Source organism: Paralichthys olivaceus, chromosome 10, assembly GCF_024713975.1.
Source record: "Paralichthys olivaceus isolate ysfri-2021 chromosome 10, ASM2471397v2, whole genome shotgun sequence".
Classification (NCBI taxonomy): domain Eukaryota; kingdom Metazoa; phylum Chordata; class Actinopteri; order Pleuronectiformes; family Paralichthyidae; genus Paralichthys; species Paralichthys olivaceus.
This window is the reverse complement of record NC_091102.1, coordinates 10,119,974-10,140,435: the sequence shown is the minus strand read 5'-3', so window position 1 is coordinate 10,140,435 and position 20,462 is coordinate 10,119,974. Positions and strand designations below refer to the sequence as shown.

Genomic DNA, 20,462 nt, shown 5'->3' with positions numbered 1-20,462 from the left:
ACTAAGTCCTGCTTTTTTCTTTTTTTTTTTTTTTTTACCTTGCGTCTCAACCAGTTCTCTCTTTTTGGTGCTGGCCTTGCTGTTGCTGTCACAGCTGACGTGGTAGAGGGTGAAGAGCAGGTGGTGTTTCTCATGGAGCTGCGTCGGCAGCTCAATCTTGAACTAATGGATATGAGGCAGAGCAAGATGAATTTATTTATAGCACATAGAAGTCATTCAAAGTGCAATACAGAAATAAAAGATGCAAAAAAAAGCATAAACACAAATAGAGCACAAACAAACTTCACAATAACATCCAGCACACAGTGTCCGACCTCATCATAAAATTCAGGGTTGTGCTGGTGATGCAGGACGGCAGCAAAGGCATTCTTGGTAAACAATGGTCCTCCGGGTCGACCGTAGATGCACTGTAGAAAACAATACTTGATTAGTTCCTGTGGCGGGTTGGGATTTCCTTCAGGGACCCTCTGAGCTCCTCCAGGTCACATTTGTGTGTTTACCTTCAGTGAAACAGCCTCTTCTTCATCGGAGTCCTTGAACTCAATGCAGACAGCGATGTTTCGAGCCTAAAGACAATGAGTCGATCCAGTTAGTCACACTGAGGAAAAGAAGAAATACCCTGCCTCTGCAAACCAGTGCAGTTTCTGTCTTCACACTCTGCTACATACAAGAAGTTCAGTCTAATTTGAATTTGAAGCAAGTTTGAAGAAAAATTCCCGCAAGATCAAAGATGTGTTTGTGAGGTCACAGCGACCTTGACCTTTGACCTACGACCCCCAAATTAGAATAAGTTCAAGTGAAAATCTGTACCAAATTTTAAAACATTCCCTTGAGGCATTCTTTAGATATCGTGTTCACAAGAACAGGGCGGATGGATAACCAGAAGACATGACTCATTCGGCCACCGGATTAAAAAAAGAAGAAAAATGAAAAAACAATTCCTGCTCCAATGACAACGTGCAGTAGTCATGTGTTGTACCTTTGCGAAAGACTTCTGGTTGTCGTACTTCAAGTGCTTCGGGTACACGTAGAGGTGATTGTTGTAGATGGTGAAAGGCTGAGAACATTTGGCTATGCACGGCACAAACTCCTCCACTTCGAAGAAGACGCTGCTCTTCTCGCCCAAGTCAAACTGCTTCACAGGAATGTAGGATGAGGTAACGCAATCTGCACACAGAAGCATGAGGGAGAGAGACCAAATAAACAGCCTGCTGCAGACAACATGGACGATCAGGTCTGATTGGCTCAGAGCGATCTTAGACGACTTACTTGTCAAGTCAGGGGCTACGCTGTCGATTGTAACATCAAGGTTTCCGAGGATTACAGGCAGCTTGGCCATCTTCTCTGGCCTGAGGGAAGGAAAAATAAACTCTGGTTAAGCCTTTCGATCATCTACCAAAGCCGGAATAAGAAACAGGCAGACAGCCTGGACGTGAACAAATATGACCACATTCACAGATGTGAGAAGCAGTCTCCAACCTAAAGGAACATATTTTCCATACTTTCATTTCCAGGAAATCTATAAGATTACTCAAATTATGTATAACAGAGTGCACTCATACAAACATCACTAACTTTCTGAAGTCAGCCAGCAGCTTGAGCATGTCGTCGTTGGACAGCTTGTTGCTGTCCTGTCTGTACAGAGCTGAGAAACGGGCACTTTTGTCAAGCGTCCCTGAAGCGTCTTTGAACAAAGGCCTGCGACAAAGAAAAGACAATCCAGGAACATTTCTCTTCAGCAGCACAAAAATACATCCGATATTATTTCATCAGACAAAAGAAAGAATATGTACAACTAACAAACATTTATAATTTCACTCACAATATTCCTCAAATTGCTTTATAAATACAGTATATTTAATGTAAACTGATAGTTGAAAATGTTTTTATTTTTGTCTGATAAACGACTTTAGGGGTTAATTGAATATAAAAATGACTACCAATTGAAAACAGTTATTTCCAGGAGAATAACTGTGAGGGAATAAACTGGTTAGGAAGTTTGCTTAAATATACTGCTACGGTTAAATCCAACACTTTTGATTTGGTCTTTGTACAGTTCAGACAAAATGGTAAATGTGACTTTTCATCATGGCACAATGACAACAGCTATTTTTGGGACAGAACCCAATTGAATGTTACTACGTCATTCTCAGTCAATGTGTCGTTACCTTGCTGCCCAGGCAAAAGGCATCTTGTACTGGCCTAACCGGCTACATGCCAGCTTGCCATTTTTCAGGACCTTCTGTGCCACCTGGTGGAAAACAGGAACACACACTTGGAGCTTCAACAAAGACACGTGCACTGTAACATCGAGTATACAGCATGTTCCCAGTCTTAACACAGGTACACACACACTTGAAATGAACAGAGATACTCCGAAAAACCCTCAGTCCTGCAACCACTGAGTGTGTTTGCTAGCGATGAAAATTCATAGGTTGGTCAGTACCTTGGTGGAGTCTGAACTCTTCATGTACGGCTCGGCACAGTGGTTGATTCCTCCCTGAAGCACCTTCTCTATACGAGCCACCAGGAAGATATCTGGGTGAGGACATGTTACTGAGAACACCCCCTGCAGACAAATTTAAATATGTACATATTTACATAGTGCTGTTGTCGAGCTGCAAAAAAGCAAACAATATATTATTTCCATGTTTTAGTGACGTTAAAAACATAATTCACCTGTCTAGGATAGTGCATGGCTGCCTCCGGCACCCCATGGACCAACCGGGGCCCCTCAGGGTGGGCGTCCCCTCCTCCGTTCATGTACTGGCTGATGTTACTGGGCACCATGCCCCGCACAGACGGGTGGTTCAAGTCCACGTGGAAGTCAGAGGAGATCTTCCTCCCATTCTGGATGTCAAACAGTGAGAGATTGACGTAGAAGGGCTCCACCTAGACATCGAACAGAGGAATAATTCTGCATTAAGACGTGATGAGGATGATGATTATTTAAAAAAAAAAAAAAACACGACACCATAAGATAGTGTAATGTTTGTTATTCAGTTCAACGTTAGCTGTTAACTCAAACTGTTGCATTATAACAGATTTTAGGACTTGAAGTAAAAATCCACTTTTGTGAAATAAAACTGGTGCTTTGAAAATACACTATGGTAAAGTAAAACTCAACATAAAATAAAAAGGTAAACTAAAACTTTACTTTGCTATAGTAAAAGTCCACTATGGTAAAGTGAATCTTTCTCTTTGGTATCATGAAAATCCCTCTAAATGGGGCTCAGCACAGTCATGCACTGTTTAACTCTCTTATCACTCTGTCATCTTAAACAATGAGGAACACGATGATCCCCACCTAAACAAAAATAAGGACATTTTTAACTACACTTGATTTAACAGACAGCTTCTGCTGGGAGGGACAGCAGGACATCAGACTCCATTATACCCATTGTTCACCATAACTGAGTCTTTAGTGTGGTTGCTATGTCAACACGAGTCCTCCAGCATTTCAAATAATGAGTCAGTCCGGTCTGCCATAACAAACCGTATCCTCTGTGCTTAATCCTGCAGATAATGATATTTCTGTTATTCAGGGCCAGAGAAAGATTTAGTCTTACGTTGGTCGTCGGCCCTTCTTCGTTTTCGGCCACGCAGCTTTGCAGATTGAACGAGAGGTCGTTGCAGTTCACCAAAACACGTTTGCCAAACTTCTCCTCAAACTGCTTCACATCCGGTTCTATTCCTGAGAAGTCGAGTTTCTAACAGAGAGCACAAAAGATTTTATTATGGGGTGTTAGGTTGGCTCCTGCTACCACCTGGGAATGAGTGAACTTAAATGCACTTTAGGTTTAATTACCTGTGTGTCAGGGTCCAGGGTGAACAGCTTCAATCTGGTCTCGCTCCTCATCCTGGACTCTATCTCTCTGGTGCTCTGTGGAGAGGAGAGGCATTTCCTAAATCCATTTAAACCAAAAGCCGTCTGAAGGCCAGAGGCGCTGTGTGAGAGATGTGCACTCGGTTGGTTTTATCATTAAGACATTTTTGTCTTTTGCGCCCATCTGGAAATGAAGCTTGATATTTTATTGGCTCGGTGGGGAGAGTCAGGTGGTACCAGCATACATTTCTGCACACTGTAACCTGTCAAGCTGTTTTCCAGTGAACAGTTACCACCAGTTTCCATCCACATATGGCTTTACTATACAGCATACCACTCAGCACTATGAGCTTTTTTCCTGAAACATCAAATATCCATTCAGGGAGGAGGGAAAACTCCTCTGGAGCTTGTAAGTCAACAGTTTTTAAATCAAGAAACAGATTATATGAGACAGTTTGTATCATCAAGTTTCATTAGTATTGATGCAGGTGTCGTTATGTACGTATATTAGGGACGTATTGAAGTTCTTGAGATTTTGAGAATAGTGTATTTTGTTATTAGTGAAACAAAACCAAAGTACAAGTTAACGAGATGCTCCACATGACATGTCCAAAAACAGGAGACAGGCCGATCCTATGACACATAACCAAAAATTCAGACACAATATTATGTCTTTATTGCCGTAAAAACATTTTCTCATGAAACTACAACTTTATTCTTGAAATGTCCAAATCTTTTTTCCCTCTAACTGGCCCTAATACTCGATTGTCGTTATGTAAAAGCACGTGCCAGCTTTCTCCACTTCTTTCTTTTCTTTGGATGTTGATGGATGAATGTTTAGCCGCCAGATGTTTAATTTGCTGTGTTGGTTTTTTGGATGAAACCCAAAGAGTCATAGTGTAAAGATGCATTTAAGTATAGTTAATCACCTGACAACAGGTCTGTGTGTAATTCCAGGTCTGAGCTGCAGTAACAAATGAATGCCTGAGCAATTAGGTGTGTAACCAGTGACTTTTGAACCCAAATTCAAGCCAAATGTTTGTGAGAGAGAGGCCGTTGAACTTAGAGCCTCAGCGAAGAAGAGTGGTTAAGTGCTTCAGCTCCGTGTGATGACGTAATGAATGTGTGAGCATCGTGCAGAGAGAGCAGGACCTACCTGAAAGCTGTCCATGCTGCCAGAGGAGCTGTCTGACTTTCCAAGATCATCATCTGAAAGAAAAAACATAAGAAATCTTGGGGTCCAGACCACAAACTATAGATTTAAAACTCAACCACCTTTCCTTGTAAAACCTCTTTAATCACTTACTGACACGTGAAAGTTCAGTAAATACTAATTCAACCGTGCAGGACTCAGTCAGGACTGAGAGACAGATACTGCACGTCTCAGTGGTACATTTTCAGAAATCTACCACATCTCCCCAAGCAGAATCATTTCTTTTCTTTCTAATTCACGGCGAGATGAATAAAAGCTGGAGGGAGCTGGAAAGATTAGTGGAGCATTATTTTTGTGCAGAGGTATTCAGCCTCTTTCCTCCTCAGCTAAGCCCCCCATGAGACAGTAGGTGAGTATTAAAAGCCTGGGTGGTCCAGTATCACATTAACCACAGGAGAGAGAGAGAGACAGGAAGCAGTAACAGAGAACTGGGAGGAGACATTGTTGTGAATGAGCAGCGTCTCTTTAAAAACATCCTCAAGTGCAGAGGGCATCCCAGAATAAATAAACCGATAACAATGAGTGGATTTACTAGATCTTATAAGTAGTTGATTATTATTATGGATAAAATAACTGAGGGAAATCTTCAACTTAGACACTAAGCTTACATAATTGCATAATTATTGCCTCTATTATCACATATATTAATGAAATACTTTCTAGATGAAGTTAAATACTAGAATATCAAAGGTTTATCAAACTTTTCAGGCTACAACTTTATATTTCTCTTCAGGCCAATCTTTTATGGTTTTAGTTATTTGCTTCCTCTGTTTTCTAACCCATGTAAACTGTCTTTGAGCATTTTAAAAGCACGATATAAATAAAATGTTTTATATTACAATATATCATTTCTTATTTGTGTGTCCTTAAAGTGAACTCACGCACCATCATGAACGTCTCCATTCCGCTTCTCCTGCATGGCGATTTCAAAGCTGCTGTGCAGTATCTTGTTGAGGGTGTTGATCCAGTCCTCCATCTCTCCCTCGCTGTCTGAAGCCAGCAGGTATGTGCTCTTATCCTGCATCTTCAGCTCGAAGGCAAACCTCCGAACCTTGTTGTTCTGCAGGGAACACAAGAAAAGAGATTAGATATGAAGAAGAGAGCGAAGTGAGCGGGGGAGGAAAATCTCAAGATACGAGGCAAAAGTTACAGACGGACTGGGTTTAATTTATAAGATCTAATATCCCACTGTTGAACTGTGGCAGGATGAAGGAAATGTCAGTGAATCCTTGCAAGCTCACCAGGAGGCAGCTGATATTCAGTTCAATTATTTTTTACTTAAATAATGACTTTCTCCACTTTTACTCCTCCCTCATCCCTGCGTCTTTGCATCCTGCTGTTTTTAGCCTGTGAACACAGAATGTTCAGGTATCTAAAATCAATAATCCATTACAAACTCTGAACTAACACTGGCACCACTAGGTGACGAATGGGAGTCATTTCCAAAAGAGGGAAAGTTAAACTAAGATTTAATTTAACTGCAGCAGAAAGCAACTGGACAGAGTGAGTGAAGGCTGGACAGAGTGTTTCCATCTGTGTAACGAAGCCTCCAGCTCTGCCAGGACCACAACAGACACTTTATAACGTCAGATGAAGTCACAGAGAATGAGCTGGAACTGCAGAAATGAACTTTGATCTCCAAAACCCACAGAAAGAGTGACGTCACTCTCCCGTTTGGGCTTCAGCTATTTCAGCCCATTCAGAACCTGAAGGTGCTGTATCAGCTGGAGTTTGTCCCCACTGACTGTCCAGTTTAATAACATATTCAAGCAGTATTTCTTATCGTGGAACGGGGAAGTCGACACATTATTGTCAGCAGTGAGTGGATTGTGGTGCTGTGGTTATCACAGCGTCCTGCAGGCAGTGTTGAACCAGCCGTGTGGGAGTGATGGGGAGGGAGAGTGATTATCTGCAGACTGGATGAGTAAATATGGAGAGGGAGGTTCAGGACAGAAATAAAACTGGAGTCAGGATAAACCGACTTAATCACCTGATAGACAAAAAGGTCCTGTCTCAGTTTTCTAGACAACACATCGCACAAATCCCCAGAAAACCCACTCAAAATGGTTTTTCATATTGTTAGTATCTGTGTTGTGCTTCAGAAAACGAGTTAAGAGAAGACAAAAAAGAGAGATAGAAAAAAAAGGCCAAATCGCACTTTAAAGCCATTTCGATGCATTTTAACTTCATTGGACCACGCTCTGTATGTTTAACGAAACAATATGTTGGCATCTTCTTACAAGTTGAGGCCCAGTGTGATGTCACTGCACAGCTGCAGAGTTAAACATCTGCCGCTCTGCTCATAAACACCCCCCCCCCCCCCAAAAAAAACCTTGACAACCATAAACTGTATATAAAGATGGACTACATGACGCTTTCCCAAAAGTGAAGCCAAAGCAACCCCCTGGTGGCTGGCTGCAATATAGATCATGAATCCTGCCTCCTCCATGTTAGTGTGATGTGATGAAGGTACCGGGGATCAAATAAGCTTTTGGTAAGTAGACGACCCGCTCTACCTCCTGAGCCACAGCCTCCTTTGCATGTATCCCTTTGTATTTTAACACAGAATAAAAAGAAGAATGGAATGTAACTGAGAGAAGGTCTGTTGTTAAAAGTGCTGTGGAGGTCGGGGATCTCAATGCACAACACTGCATTCAAATATGTAAGTGCACCTCAACCCTCCTCCACATGATAAGAATCAGACAGTCCTGTCAACATTCATGACGCCTGATCGACGTCAGCTGGATGCCTCCTCAGTAAAACCAGGTTCTTTCCCTCTGCTGACGCGATGGACAGATAACAGTGCACCCTGTGAGTCTCGGCCGACATTCAGACACGTGGCATTGATTGTGGGGCTGACGCAAAGTACATGGGAGTGAGGCTTTGACATTCACCTTGTTTCACCAGATGAGAGTCAGCAGTAAAATGTGACCTTGGGGAGGAGAGAGAGCTCAGGTTTCAGGGAAATGCACCAGAGATGGTCTCACGGATGCTTTTCAGCAGCCGTCCATCACAGTCAGAGCCATTTCTGTTGATGCTGCGCCTGTTATAGTTTATGCTTTAGCCTACATGTTGGGAAATTCATTTATAGACACCGGAATTGTAAAGAGGAAATGACTATGTCCATACTCTCAGTCTATTCCTGGTTAATAGCGGTTTATTTTCCACTGGGGACCTGGCTACACCCTGTGCTAACGCCAACAGGGATATCCCGTTTGGCAAAGCAGGTGACGAATCATCTGGAGTCATTGTAGTTTAACAATCACTGCGAATGTGCCAGAGATGGCTGGAATTTCAGAGCATACCTGAACCACACCCATGCAGGAGTCCAAGAAGATGGTTCCTTTGGGCTCTTTGGAGATCTTCTCGTCCTTGTAGAAGTTTAAATTGTACGAGCCGTCCCCGAGCTGGGTTAGATGGAAATACCTCCTCTTGAATGACTGAAACAAAGAGAAGAAATAATATTCAATTTTCATCATCTACACCCTCAGTATAATATCATATTAGATTAAGACCTTTTTACATGTTACATTAACACAATTAACTTAGAGTTAAAACTTAACATGAACACAATTGGTTTGTTCTTTTTAAATTATTTATATGTTTGTTTTTGAATGCACCAAATACGGGAAGCAGTCCTAAATTAGTTATATGCAGCACTTACGATGACATATTTTTGTTAGTCATCATATAAAACAAAGAAAAGCAGCAGATTCTCATATTTGAGGAGCTGGAACAGAAGAATGTCAGAGACTCAAATGATGAAATCAAAATTTTACCAAAACACTTCTGTCGACAGATTAATTGATTGACTAGATCATTTCTGTGGTCATCACCACTATCTCACCCTCATGGTGACGCTGATGGCACTGTTCATGTTGCCTTTGTACAGCCAGCCATGTTTGGTGATCCCACCTTTCTGGGACCCTAGCGAGGCCGTGTCCTTCAGGAGACACAAAGACACAAGATCAGGTGGTTATAGAACACATGCTGAACACACTGCAAAGAAAAAATAAATCAATAATGGATCAAATCGTGATGATCAGATCCTGTCACCTGTTTAAATACAGTATTTACAGATTCTGTGTTGATAGGACTCAGACTGTGCAGGAAACCTTTGATGCTGTGGTTTGAGACGACACAGAGGCCGACACCATGTAGGTCCGTCTCAGTCAAAACAAGCAGGCGGAGGAAAATTACACAAACTACAACTGGAAATCCAAATAAACACCTGGATCTTCATAGCAGATCCACGACACATTGACAGCATCATCTCGCACTTGTGAGGTGAGTAAGCATGAGATCACGCACTGGCCTTGCCCGTATGGCTAAGCTACAATGATCCAGCAGCGATCACGGTTTGTTCAAATAAACCAATTAGTGAGGGTAATGAAGGAAGAAGATCTGGGGACGAACTCCGCAGCCCTGCTCTGGTTTGGATCACAGCTGAATGAACAGAAGACGTGGCGTCTGCAGTTACACTTCCCGACTTTGAAAGTGGACAGAAAGGAACCGTTTCGCGCAATGGCCTTTCAAGATGTCATCGTCCTGATCCTGCATCACTTCTTCTTCTCTCATTCTAATATAGCAAAGGTTTTTTTCAAAGCGCTGGCAAGAATATACAAGATATTCGATGTGCCTTGTGGAGTGATCTAAAAAGCATCTGGAAAGATTCAGTGCCTGTTTCTCTTCATCAGTGTCTAGACAACATTTACCAGTCCTCAGAGAGTCCGAAAAATCAAAGAGTTCATTCTTCGTGAACTCCAGTTTGCTCTAGAAAACTTTGTCGTGGATTAAAAAAAAAAAGTAGCAAACAAACCAAAGGTAGAGAAGATGAAGCAAATCACACAACAACAACAACAAAAAAAGATTAATTCTGGATATTATAGGGGAGAAGTTAAAATCCTGTACTTTCATCTGTAAAATATCCTCCCTGTTTGACAAAACAACAACTTTATAACAGCTGCTGTGGATAGAGGGAGGACAGAGGGAGCGGCAGGAGATAAATGAAGGTTTTTTTGGATCTTGTCAATAGCTGCTCCTGCTCTGTCAGAGGTGAAGTTGACTGTGAGGCTGAGCAGGACAGACTCTAACCCCTGACCTCCTGGCAGCGCCTCAGTCTGACGAATGTTTTTCGCTCAGTCCGGAATAAAACACAGTCTTTTACAATCTTTTCTGGGCAAGTTGGTATAAATAAAACATAATCTAGAAACAGGATTACTCACTTTTATGCTCTAAACATGCAACTAATTACTAAGTGCTTTTTTAGCATTTAAGGCAGAATGGAGGATATCATTTTCACAGCGTTAATCTTTTGAAAGAAGAGGTAGAACGTGAACTCACCTCATCTTTGTCAACGTCCTCGTCCACTTCAAACACATGGACCGCCAGTTTGTCAGGCCGCGATACTTTGCTGTGAAAACATGATCAATTCAGTCAATACAGTCCGTGTTAATGAGACATGGTGCTAGAGATTATTACAGGTGGAGGCCTATAAACACTATGGTTGTACAATTATGACACTTTAATATCTGCATTTTAAGATTTGACATGTAAACATACAAGCTAATATCAATCAATGTATTTAAACTGTTGACATTTTAGAAGAGACAGTTTTCTGCATAAGAAATGTGACTTTTGATATTTAGATACTTTTTAAAGCTAATGTAGCAGGTTTGTGTTTTTTTCAATTATTGCAAGTCATTTTTACCAGTAGTCAGCATGGCGTGCATGTGTGTGTGTGTGTCTGTGTGTGTGTGTGTGTGTGTCATGAAAGTTCACAGGTGTTCAGTTGGATCTGAGCCAACACCTCAGAACTGTGTGCTCGCTTGTGATGACCACTGAGTGCTGATAGGTTGGATGGAGAACATGTTGACGGACATCGTGACCAGTTTAATCACATCATGAGATGGTCTCTGCGTATTTTTCTCAGGGATTGAGAAAGTAAGGCAACATCCAGAGAAAATGCAGATTCCAGCAGTGATGAAAAGCACTCGGCCGCTCATGGAAACACATTATGGTGCCAAATGTAAGAAACACTTGAAATGAGTGTCTTTAACAGAGCACGTCACAGCATATTGTTTCAACTTCCACAGATTCACTGTCTAGGTCACAGTCAACTCGTATTCTGACATATTGTCAGTAAAGCAGATACTCTCCAGGGAGCAGGCTGGAACTGATGACACAATCTGCAGACAATAAGGGTGGTTTCCACTCTGGCTGCAGTCGGGAATTATCCAGTGCATCATAAAAAAGGAAACTCTCTTTTGTTGCAAGGAAATAAGAATTGCTTTTCTGCTGCGTGTTTCCTTTTCCTTGTTATTAAGTCACAACAACATCGCATCAGAGGCAGGTGACAAAAAGTTCAAACTGTGTGTGATTGTGAGAGTACTGTGTGTTTTAGTTTCAAATCTGTGGAGCACATGTATTATGTAGAGCCGCTGTGTTGTTACTTGCCCCTCATAAGAATGTCTTGGCACACGACCACAGTACCTCTGTAAACACAGAGTACAGTGGTGCAGAGGTTTTTAACTACAGACTTACTGTGGAAGCTGTCGAAAGTCCCCTGAATAGTCCTCATACTTGTAGTTGACCACATGCCAGTCAGACTTGTAGGTCTTGATGCACTGAGGAGACACAAGGCAAGATAATTACAATCCACCATGACACAGAGCAGTTTTACGACAAGGTTGCGGTAAAGTATGTTTGAATCTAACTAGTTCCTAAGATGTGTTGTCCAGTCACGCCTCACGATGCTCAGATTGGCCGTCACAGAGATGAGAAAGATTCTAAATAAGTTAAAGATTTTTGAGTTGTGTGGAGGTGAACATATGACAAACACTGTGACTAAAACCTTTAAAGAGCTCTTCACTGATTACTAGTACTGTTTTTATTCAACATTGTCAGACTAATGATTGATGGATTCGTAGGCACTTGAAAACAGACTTTAAGTTTCTAAAATTATCTTTTATGAATCACAAAGAAGCAAAATAACAATGAATTTAATTTGGCAGGGATGAAAACCTCTCTGCAATACAATCCTGGAGTAGAAGAAGAGAGCACTGTGTGGTGACCTCAGTCTGTCCATTCACTGACACAAACTCAGAGGGAGTGAATCTCTATCAGCCTTTACTTGGAAAGCAGACATCTGTTCATTGTTAGAGTCGGTGATAGGCGCAGCGCACTGGTATCATTCTACAGAAGTCCGTGCCTTTTACAGTAACTGCCCTGACAGGAAGACGAGATGCAACCTGATGAGGAGAGTGATCGGAAACAGAGATGGGCTAATCTCCACAGCTGTCCGGGTGAAGTCACACAACACTGCACTGGGAGTTTTTGTATCTTTATGACTTCAGATGGAGGCTAAACGCTGACCTTTGACCTGAGAGGTGAACTGTCAGCAGCCAGTTGGTCTCTGGCTTAGGAAGACAGTGTGAGCAGTGTGCTTGGGCTGGAGGGTAAAACCACTGCGCTGGGTTAGAGGAAATAATTACACTTCCACCCTCACACAGTCATAATTCATCATTTTATCAGCAACAACGGAAAATATTCAACTTTATTTTCTGTCCAACTGCAATTAAATCCTGAAAAAAGATGAATGAACTGCAGCTGAACCACTGGACTGTCGACATGCTCACGACTCAGCTGACAGAAGATAACCAGAGGTTTGATAAACCTGGGTTTTAGAAAATAATTGCACTTTATCATTTCATAGCCCCCTGGTGTAAATATACTTTCTGGTGAAAATACAGAAAAGAATAGTCCAGTTGCCTCCTGCAAAAGACATAATGAGCCCATTTACTCTTCACACAACAGTTTCTGGAGGCAACACACAGTTAGATGAATCCTGTGTTGAGCTGCACACGTGTTGTGTACTTGTATGTGACTCAAGTTTCCATAGCCTAACTTCTTGGACCAGAATAAGTTTTATAATTAAAGCAACACTGTGTAACTTTCACTTTGCAACAGCGCCCTCTGCAGCCCCACATGGTGAATAATTCGGTTGGACTCCGTCTCAGAGTGATAACACAAAGTCTAACTAAGTGTCTGACGGAACTAATACATAACAGTGGATATTACCCATGATCCCCAGCTTCCTGCTGTAACAAATACACCAAGATTCTAGAGTCTAAAGATTTAGTTTCACACGGGAGGTCGTACCTACTTACTTACAAATAAGAACAGATGTTCAGGGTGAGGAGCGGGAATGAAAAAGAGAACATTCTCCTTATCCCAAGACAGTGGACCAAAACTTTTAGACAGAATCAAATATTTTTGATGTTATGGTTTTGAAAAAAATATTGTTTAGTATTATTTGGAAAGAAAATTCAACCACTCTGATTCAGGGCTGTGTTAGTGTGTGATTGACGTTAGCCTGGTATCAGATTTTGATAACCCAAACTTTGACTCCATTGCTCAGACTAAAAAGTTGATAGAGATAACTACATTTTTCAGCCTGTTTCAATCAGCTCACCTCTTGGACAAACAAACTCTGGGCTCCTCTCTCTGCGTTTTCAGGCACTGTGGGGTAGAGCGTTCTCCCCTGCCTCCTCAAAGTCGAAATCTGCAAAACAAAGAAAGATTTCAACTCGCATGAGAAAAAAAGACATTACAACTAACAGAACACAAAACATAGTAAAAGTGAAATTGAAACAAAATGTGGAGGACATTTCGCTTTTTTCGTTATTACAGTTTGTAGTCACAGCTGGACACAGTTGCCCTGGGTGTTCAGTCAAATATTATTCTGCACTGGGGAATGAGCTGATGTCTTCCTGAGAGTTCAAAGAGGCAGAGTGTGAGGGAGGCAGGATGCTTATCCTATCCATGCTGTTCAGCTCCAGGACCCAAGGACACACCCTGAGTCTGGCCCTCAGCCGCTGTACAGACACTGTGGGTAATCAGCATCCCAGCAACTCCAATGTTTTGTTGAAGCCTTTAACAAATGACTAACAGGAATTTCACAGCAGAAAACAAGGTTCCACGGCAAAAAACCCACAATCACATTGAGAAAAAATGCAATTCAACATATAAAGTGAAAAACCCTTAAACATCACAAAGAACCTTTTTACCTCTGCTAAGGAGATTGATAGATAGATTCACACCTGTTGGTGGGTTTGTTTGTTAGATAGCAGGATTATGCAAAAGCTTGTCAGACAGATGTGGTTCAGAGAACAACCCATTCGATTTGGGTGTGGATCCGATTCAAGGGGCAGATCCAGGACATCTTTTCACTTTTTTTAAGATTGTGAGATCTTTCAACATTTTCACTGTTTTCTCAGTGAATAATTCATGGATCTTGATGAAAAACATCAGGATTATATGAAATTCTCCAGAATTCAACCCACTTTTTAACTTTACAATATCTCTTTTACATGTAGACCCCTTATGACAAAACTATTAAGAGATGTGTTTGTTTCTTTTTCATTTACAGAACAAGAAACAGATACAAACAGTGTCTTGGAAACCACAATAAATAAATCCAAACACTAATAATCTCCACACTCCTTTCTTACATATGATGTTTGTACTTGCTGTGACTAATGCCATAACCATAATTGAGATTACAGCTGTATTTCAGAACTGAAATAAGCTTTTCAAAGTACATAAAATATATCACAGCAGAGTGAAAGATAGAACTCATTTTGAACTCTGAATGCCCCAAGTGAAATACTGCAACCAGCAGCACCACCATCATCAGGCCTTGGCAGGAGGATTAAGTCAGACTGTAAAAATAAAGAGCATCTGATCTCACGTTAATCCCTGCCAGTGAAATTTAAATACAACCATTAAGTGATAGCAGTGCAGCTGACCGAGTTGGAGGGAAACAACAGACTTCTGGTTATGTGTAAGGTCAAATGCTCATCAGCTGTAAGTGTGAGCTGCGTTTTCTACGACTGTGGGGGATTTATCACAATACCTCTATAATCGTTATCTTTTATAGATCATCTTTTTTCAGTTCTAACTCTTCGTTTATAATTTTTTTTTTTTTACAATTTCCAAAACAAAACGACAAATTAAGTAAAACTAAAGTACTAAAGAGAGAATTAGCAGAGGAATCTAGTGAAGGAGCATAGCACAGCATGGATAACACAGTATGATAACGTAACACAACACAAACATAAGTTGGTCTCACTTAATGTAGCATAACATAATGTAGCATAACATAATGTAGTGTTATGCAATGTAGCATAGCACAGCATAACAAAACATGACAAAATAATATAGCATACATAACAATACATCGCAAAGTACAAATGAAATACAATTTTCCCATTTTAAGATCATATATATTGTGTAGTAAATTGTTAACAGAGTGACAGTGTATGTTGCCATCTCTTCTCACATAGAAGTGATAACTTGTTCAACAATAGTTTTGTCAGATCAATCTAATGCTAATAATGCCAAAAATGCTAAGTTGCTGCCATTATCCCCTCTTCACAACGACCTTGCATTTGGTGTTGTATACTTATTCTTGTAAAATGGTTGCGTCTCAACACATTCCAGCCTGTATTTGTGAGCCAGAGGTCATCTTCTTCCTCTCTGCCAGGTTTCCTGCAGGGACGATGCTAATCTTTACAGTCCAAACAAGAGAAATAAACAGCCATGGAGGTGAGAGGGAGCCAGGGAGTGGGAAACAGGAAGTGTTTAATTGGGCTTAAAGTCACCGGGGAGATTCTTTTATGAAATATGTCCTGAAATCAGCTCTGATTATCAGCAGAGCTCCATCAACAACATTTAAGGATCTATTTTAACAATCTATGCACATGGTCTACAGTGCATGGATCAAGTGCATTTAGGGTGTGTCCAAATCCACTTTTGCTACTTTAATGGTGGAAAAACAGGTTGAAGGGTCCAGTGCATGGTTGAAATGGGTTGTACTTAGTCTTAATGTTTATTTCAAGTAAGGAGCATAAGTGGAAAGGCCAGGGGTTTGCCAAAGTCATTAAGATACATTATGTGTATCCAATAGTCTTTGAGATATTTAAGCCTGGACCAAAACAATGGAGCCATATGAGCAAAGCTAATATATATATGTTTATGTGACCCATTTTTTATTTTTAGGTTTGTAGCTAAGATCTCGGGGCTGAGAGCCACAGACATCAGCAAGTTTTGAGAGACTCAAAAATACAGAACATTACCAAACCTAATCTGTTCAAGACTCACAGCATGTGATGTTTTTCAAAACCCTTTGGAAACTGTGAAATGGTTCAAGAAAAGAAAAAGAAAGTACTCTTCTGATCTGTGGTCTTTTATTGCAGGGATGGGCCTTCACCTCAATTCCACCTCCAAATTGAGGAGAGAAAGGAAATTGGGGCCCCCTCCTGGAAATCCAGGACAAATTTCAACAGAACTTTTGCACAGAGAGCACACACAGACCTCGGAGTACCTTGTGCCAACCGCTCCCAGATCCAAAACAGACGGAGATGAACACTGGCTCCACTAAAGAACAGTACCAACACATGACTTTAGATGTGCCAGTGGGGAAGAGACCTGATATTTGTTTTTACTACTGAGAAACAGCCAAGGATTTATACAAAAATAACACAGACAAAGACGCTCTCTCAGTCTGTTTTGGCCTTGATTTAGCACCAACTCTTTTCTATGAACACACTCACTAAAAGCACCAACCACTGAAAGCTCCTTGACTGATTAAGCACTTGCTTGAACAGGAGCCTGGCGAGGCAGAAACAGATGTTACGTTCAATCACTGTGCCTCTTGTGTGTGAGGGTTTTTTTTATTTTCAGGCAGAATCACCTGTCCACCCCTGACAACGCACCGTCTTTGTTTGACGCTGGTATGTTGTGTTCATAGCAGCGGGCTGGAGGAGTGTGATACAAGAGAAGACAAAGTCAAGGCTGCCCTCGCTGTCACTGAGCACCCAGCAGAAGGCCAGGCCCTCCAACACTGCTAACAACCTCTGACTTAGAAACAAACTTTGTTTCGATCATTTTCACCTTTAATTCTATTCCACACTGCCACTGCTATGTCTCATTAATGAGAGTTTGTACATTATACTGTGGCGTATAGAAGATGTACTGCAGTAAAGACAATATACACAATTAACCAGCATCACTGTCAAGTTTAGTTATCGTGGTTGGATTGTGGTTTTGGTCAACAAACATCCCTATTAAAGCCCCCATGTGATAGGACCATCTGATTTACTGTACTTCAAATAAGCTGCAGATGCGTTTACAAAATTCTGTTCTATTTTTGTAAAAATGGTTACATGGTAATACATATAAACATATAGCTCTTTAAAGCCAGCGACTCACAAAATAACCATATATATATATATAATTATATGGTTATTTTGTGAGTATATATATATATATATGAAAAAAACTCTTAAGACAAAGTAAGGTAATTGAGGCTTGATATTATACATCCAGAACTATTATTATAAATATGTTATGTACAATTTAAACATAAAGACATCTTTTCTGAATTATTTATTCTGTAAAATAAAAGTCAGGTAAACATGAACACAGAACACAGATACCGATATGTCAAAGGCTTCAATCAGTTGATCAGGCTCTAGTCCACATATGTATGATGTATGAGTAACAATTAAAAAAGTTTGTGTCCGAAAAAAAGAGAAGACAGAGAGTTAGATGACAGTCCCGAGTGGATGTTGTAGATGCTGTGGTAAGTTTCTTTACCTCACAGCAACCCAAAAACTTACACTATGTTTGGATATAAAATATCTGTCACAGTATAAATCACTGTTGTTTCTACCGTTTTAATCTCCAGTGTGTAAACATTCAGACAAAGGATGTGTAAGTCATTATGGTTAGTGAAACAAAGACTTCTCTCCCTTCAAGGGCAGTAATAACAATAAAAGAGCAGACTCAATAAAAGTTCCAGTGGAGCGTGAGACTGGTTGGCAGGGTCAGATGTGAGGATGCACTCTATGTCTCATCGCTGCTGTCGGTACAAACATGTTTCAAAGACACGTTGTTTCCTGGAGTACCAGCACTGAGGCCAAATTTCCATTCTGGACTTTCCACCCTCAGTGTTTGGGGGGGGGGGGCGTACATCCCAGCTAACATTTGCTCAATCACAAACATGGGAGACAAAATGAGCCAATTAAACAGATGGCCCCTGACTCCTTCCTCGCTATAGCATGCAAGGATGTAAACAATAGGAAAGGCTCTGTGAGCGACCCCACCCAGTATTCACAACAGCGGCCACGCCTGGGCTGAAGGAAAAGACTGCGAAATCCAAACAAACACAACAGAAGAAAACACGCAAGTGGGAGGGAAAACAATGATGTTGGACGGATAACAAAACATACTTCGACCTTGTATGGTTATAGAGCACTGTCTCAAAAACTTTAAAGATTTACTGTATAGGCAGTTGAATTGATTTCTACCATTATTTATGAGATGTTTTTCTCCCAGAATGCCTCCAGGAGTAGTTGCATTCTGTCACTAAAACCTTATTCCTCACCAGTATAAGCCAGCTACATCATCCACAGCCATATTTACTCTATTATAAGTTTTTTTTATTTTTTTTTTAACCAGTTTGAGGATGAGGACACTTTCTAGGAAACAGGAGATAATCAGGTGTGAAACTCACCTCGAAGTCCTCCAGGGGGAACTGCAGCATGTCTCTGAGGACATCGCTGAGGATCTGTGTCTTTCTTTGCACCAGCACATTTTCATAGTCCAGTGGCTCGATCACCTTGGGTTTCACCTGGAAAACAAAACACAGAGGAAGCACTCTGTTATTGAAGTGATTTTTTAAAGTTTGTAAATGATTTCCGATTTAAAACAAACTAATGAGCATTGAAAAAAATACAGATTTTATGAGGAAAAATATTGTCTTTTTTATGCCTTTCTTATCTTCATGAGAGGATATGAAGGGATAGAGAGATGGGTAATGAAAGGCAACACAACACAATCCTTCATAATGTACTGACCAAGACTTCAATTAGCTTGATCTGTGACTACAACTTACATAAGGTGAGACAGTGACATGACTTAATTAAAATATAAAAAACTATTTATGATAATACTCTAAACTTTATTCTAGATTCATTTTAAATCAGCTTTATAGGCTTAGGAAAAAAGAAAATATCCCTTCTTTTTTCTGGCTTAATTTCATATTTGTGAACGATCCAAAGTAAATCCAAGAATCCCGTAGAGAACTTTCGGATTCAAACCACTGGATATGCACAAGTTTCGATAAGGGCAAAAGAGTAGAAGTTTTATAGTCAGAGCAATAAACTGTACGCTGCAAAAAAACAAATAACATGGTATAATATTCTTGGTCCAAGCATATACCCATGCAGAGAAGCAGATACTTGACTCTAGATTGTGCCCGAGTGAACTAACTGTGCTGCCATAATGGGTAATAGCACTAACACGCAGTCTGTTAGATACAATGTGATAAATTGATCACGGCGAATACATCAGACTGAGCAGTGGTCTTGACGAGCTTATGACTCCATGAGCATGACAAGAAAACAAGAAAACAATCACGCTTCACTTTAAATACACACATGATTCTCCTCTGCAGTATAAAACAGACCCTCCTCATCCTCTTTCACTTTAGTGTCCTCACAAGAATCCATAATCAGATGATAGTTTGAGTTCATAAACTCTATGTTGTTTTTATAGCTGACTCTCGAGAGCAGATGTGGCTATACGATCCAAGGTGATTATGGAGTTCTGGTACGTCAACTCATACGATCTGCATAATGTTAAACAGGGTTAACCCACTAAACTCCAGTGGCCAAGTAAGCTGCACAGACACCGTAGCCATGGAAAATAAACTGTCAGCACTTGCAGCTGATGGGACAGGACAATAAATGTCACAGCCGGGGAGTCAGCAATGCAAAGGATAAAAAATCAACAGTGACACATCGCTAAAGTCTCAAGACAGCAGGGCTCACGGGTTGTGTCCACATCTGGGACTGATAACACGAGCATGATCTCAGAGGGAGAGTCATGGATATTGACCTTCTGAAATACATGTTTCTAGCAACCTCTGATCATAACAGAGCTCCGGCCCGCGCCGAGGACGACAGGGGGGGCAGGAGCTGCATGTATCAGCTTCAAGGACAAGGAGGAGGATAGCTGAGTGGAGATGGTGCCACCGTGTCTGCCAGCTGAAGCAGCGCATCACATTATCAGGCAACGGTTCATGTGGATACAACACACATGTAGTTAAATGCAGTCGCACTTCAGTGGAATATTTCACCTCTACCACAGGCGAGATGAATGCAGGCAGGACAAGCCAATCAGGAAGAAGTTAAAGATGAGATAAGGTGCATGCTTGTGTCTATGTCGTCCTGGTAAAACATACGACAAACAAACAACTGCTTCTTCATTATTGAGCAATGCCCAAGAAACTAGAGTGCATACCTCTGTCAACAGTCTCCTTATGAAACCACATTTAAATGAATTCAGTAGATCCAG

General features: G+C 40.9%; 1 protein-coding gene across 10 annotated transcripts in view; it reads right to left on the bottom strand.

The window, feature by feature from the left end:
* The window catches only part of zmp:0000001200 (dedicator of cytokinesis protein 9), a 70,162-nt gene that overhangs the window by 19,548 nt on the left and 30,152 nt on the right, over positions 1-20,462 (bottom strand). For all 10 annotated transcript variants that reach the window (XM_069533276.1, XM_020089984.2, XM_069533275.1 and 7 more), the window contains exons 2-20: positions 18,619-18,735; positions 13,513-13,602; positions 11,583-11,665; positions 10,383-10,452; positions 8,887-8,982; positions 8,345-8,479; positions 5,925-6,099; positions 4,983-5,035; positions 3,809-3,883; positions 3,570-3,710; positions 2,680-2,892; positions 2,447-2,569; positions 2,169-2,251; positions 1,576-1,698; positions 1,270-1,349; positions 980-1,167; positions 501-566; positions 315-407; positions 39-162 (exon numbers count right to left, since the gene is read on the bottom strand). In XM_069533276.1, the coding sequence (XP_069389377.1) occupies positions 39-162; positions 315-407; positions 501-566; positions 980-1,167; positions 1,270-1,349; positions 1,576-1,698; positions 2,169-2,251; positions 2,447-2,569; positions 2,680-2,892; positions 3,570-3,710; positions 3,809-3,883; positions 4,983-5,035; positions 5,925-6,099; positions 8,345-8,479; positions 8,887-8,982; positions 10,383-10,452; positions 11,583-11,665; positions 13,513-13,602; positions 18,619-18,735 (2,128 nt within the window). The remainder of the gene's footprint in view (positions 1-38; positions 163-314; positions 408-500; positions 567-979; positions 1,168-1,269; positions 1,350-1,575; positions 1,699-2,168; positions 2,252-2,446; positions 2,570-2,679; positions 2,893-3,569; positions 3,711-3,808; positions 3,884-4,982; positions 5,036-5,924; positions 6,100-8,344; positions 8,480-8,886; positions 8,983-10,382; positions 10,453-11,582; positions 11,666-13,512; positions 13,603-18,618; positions 18,736-20,462) is intronic.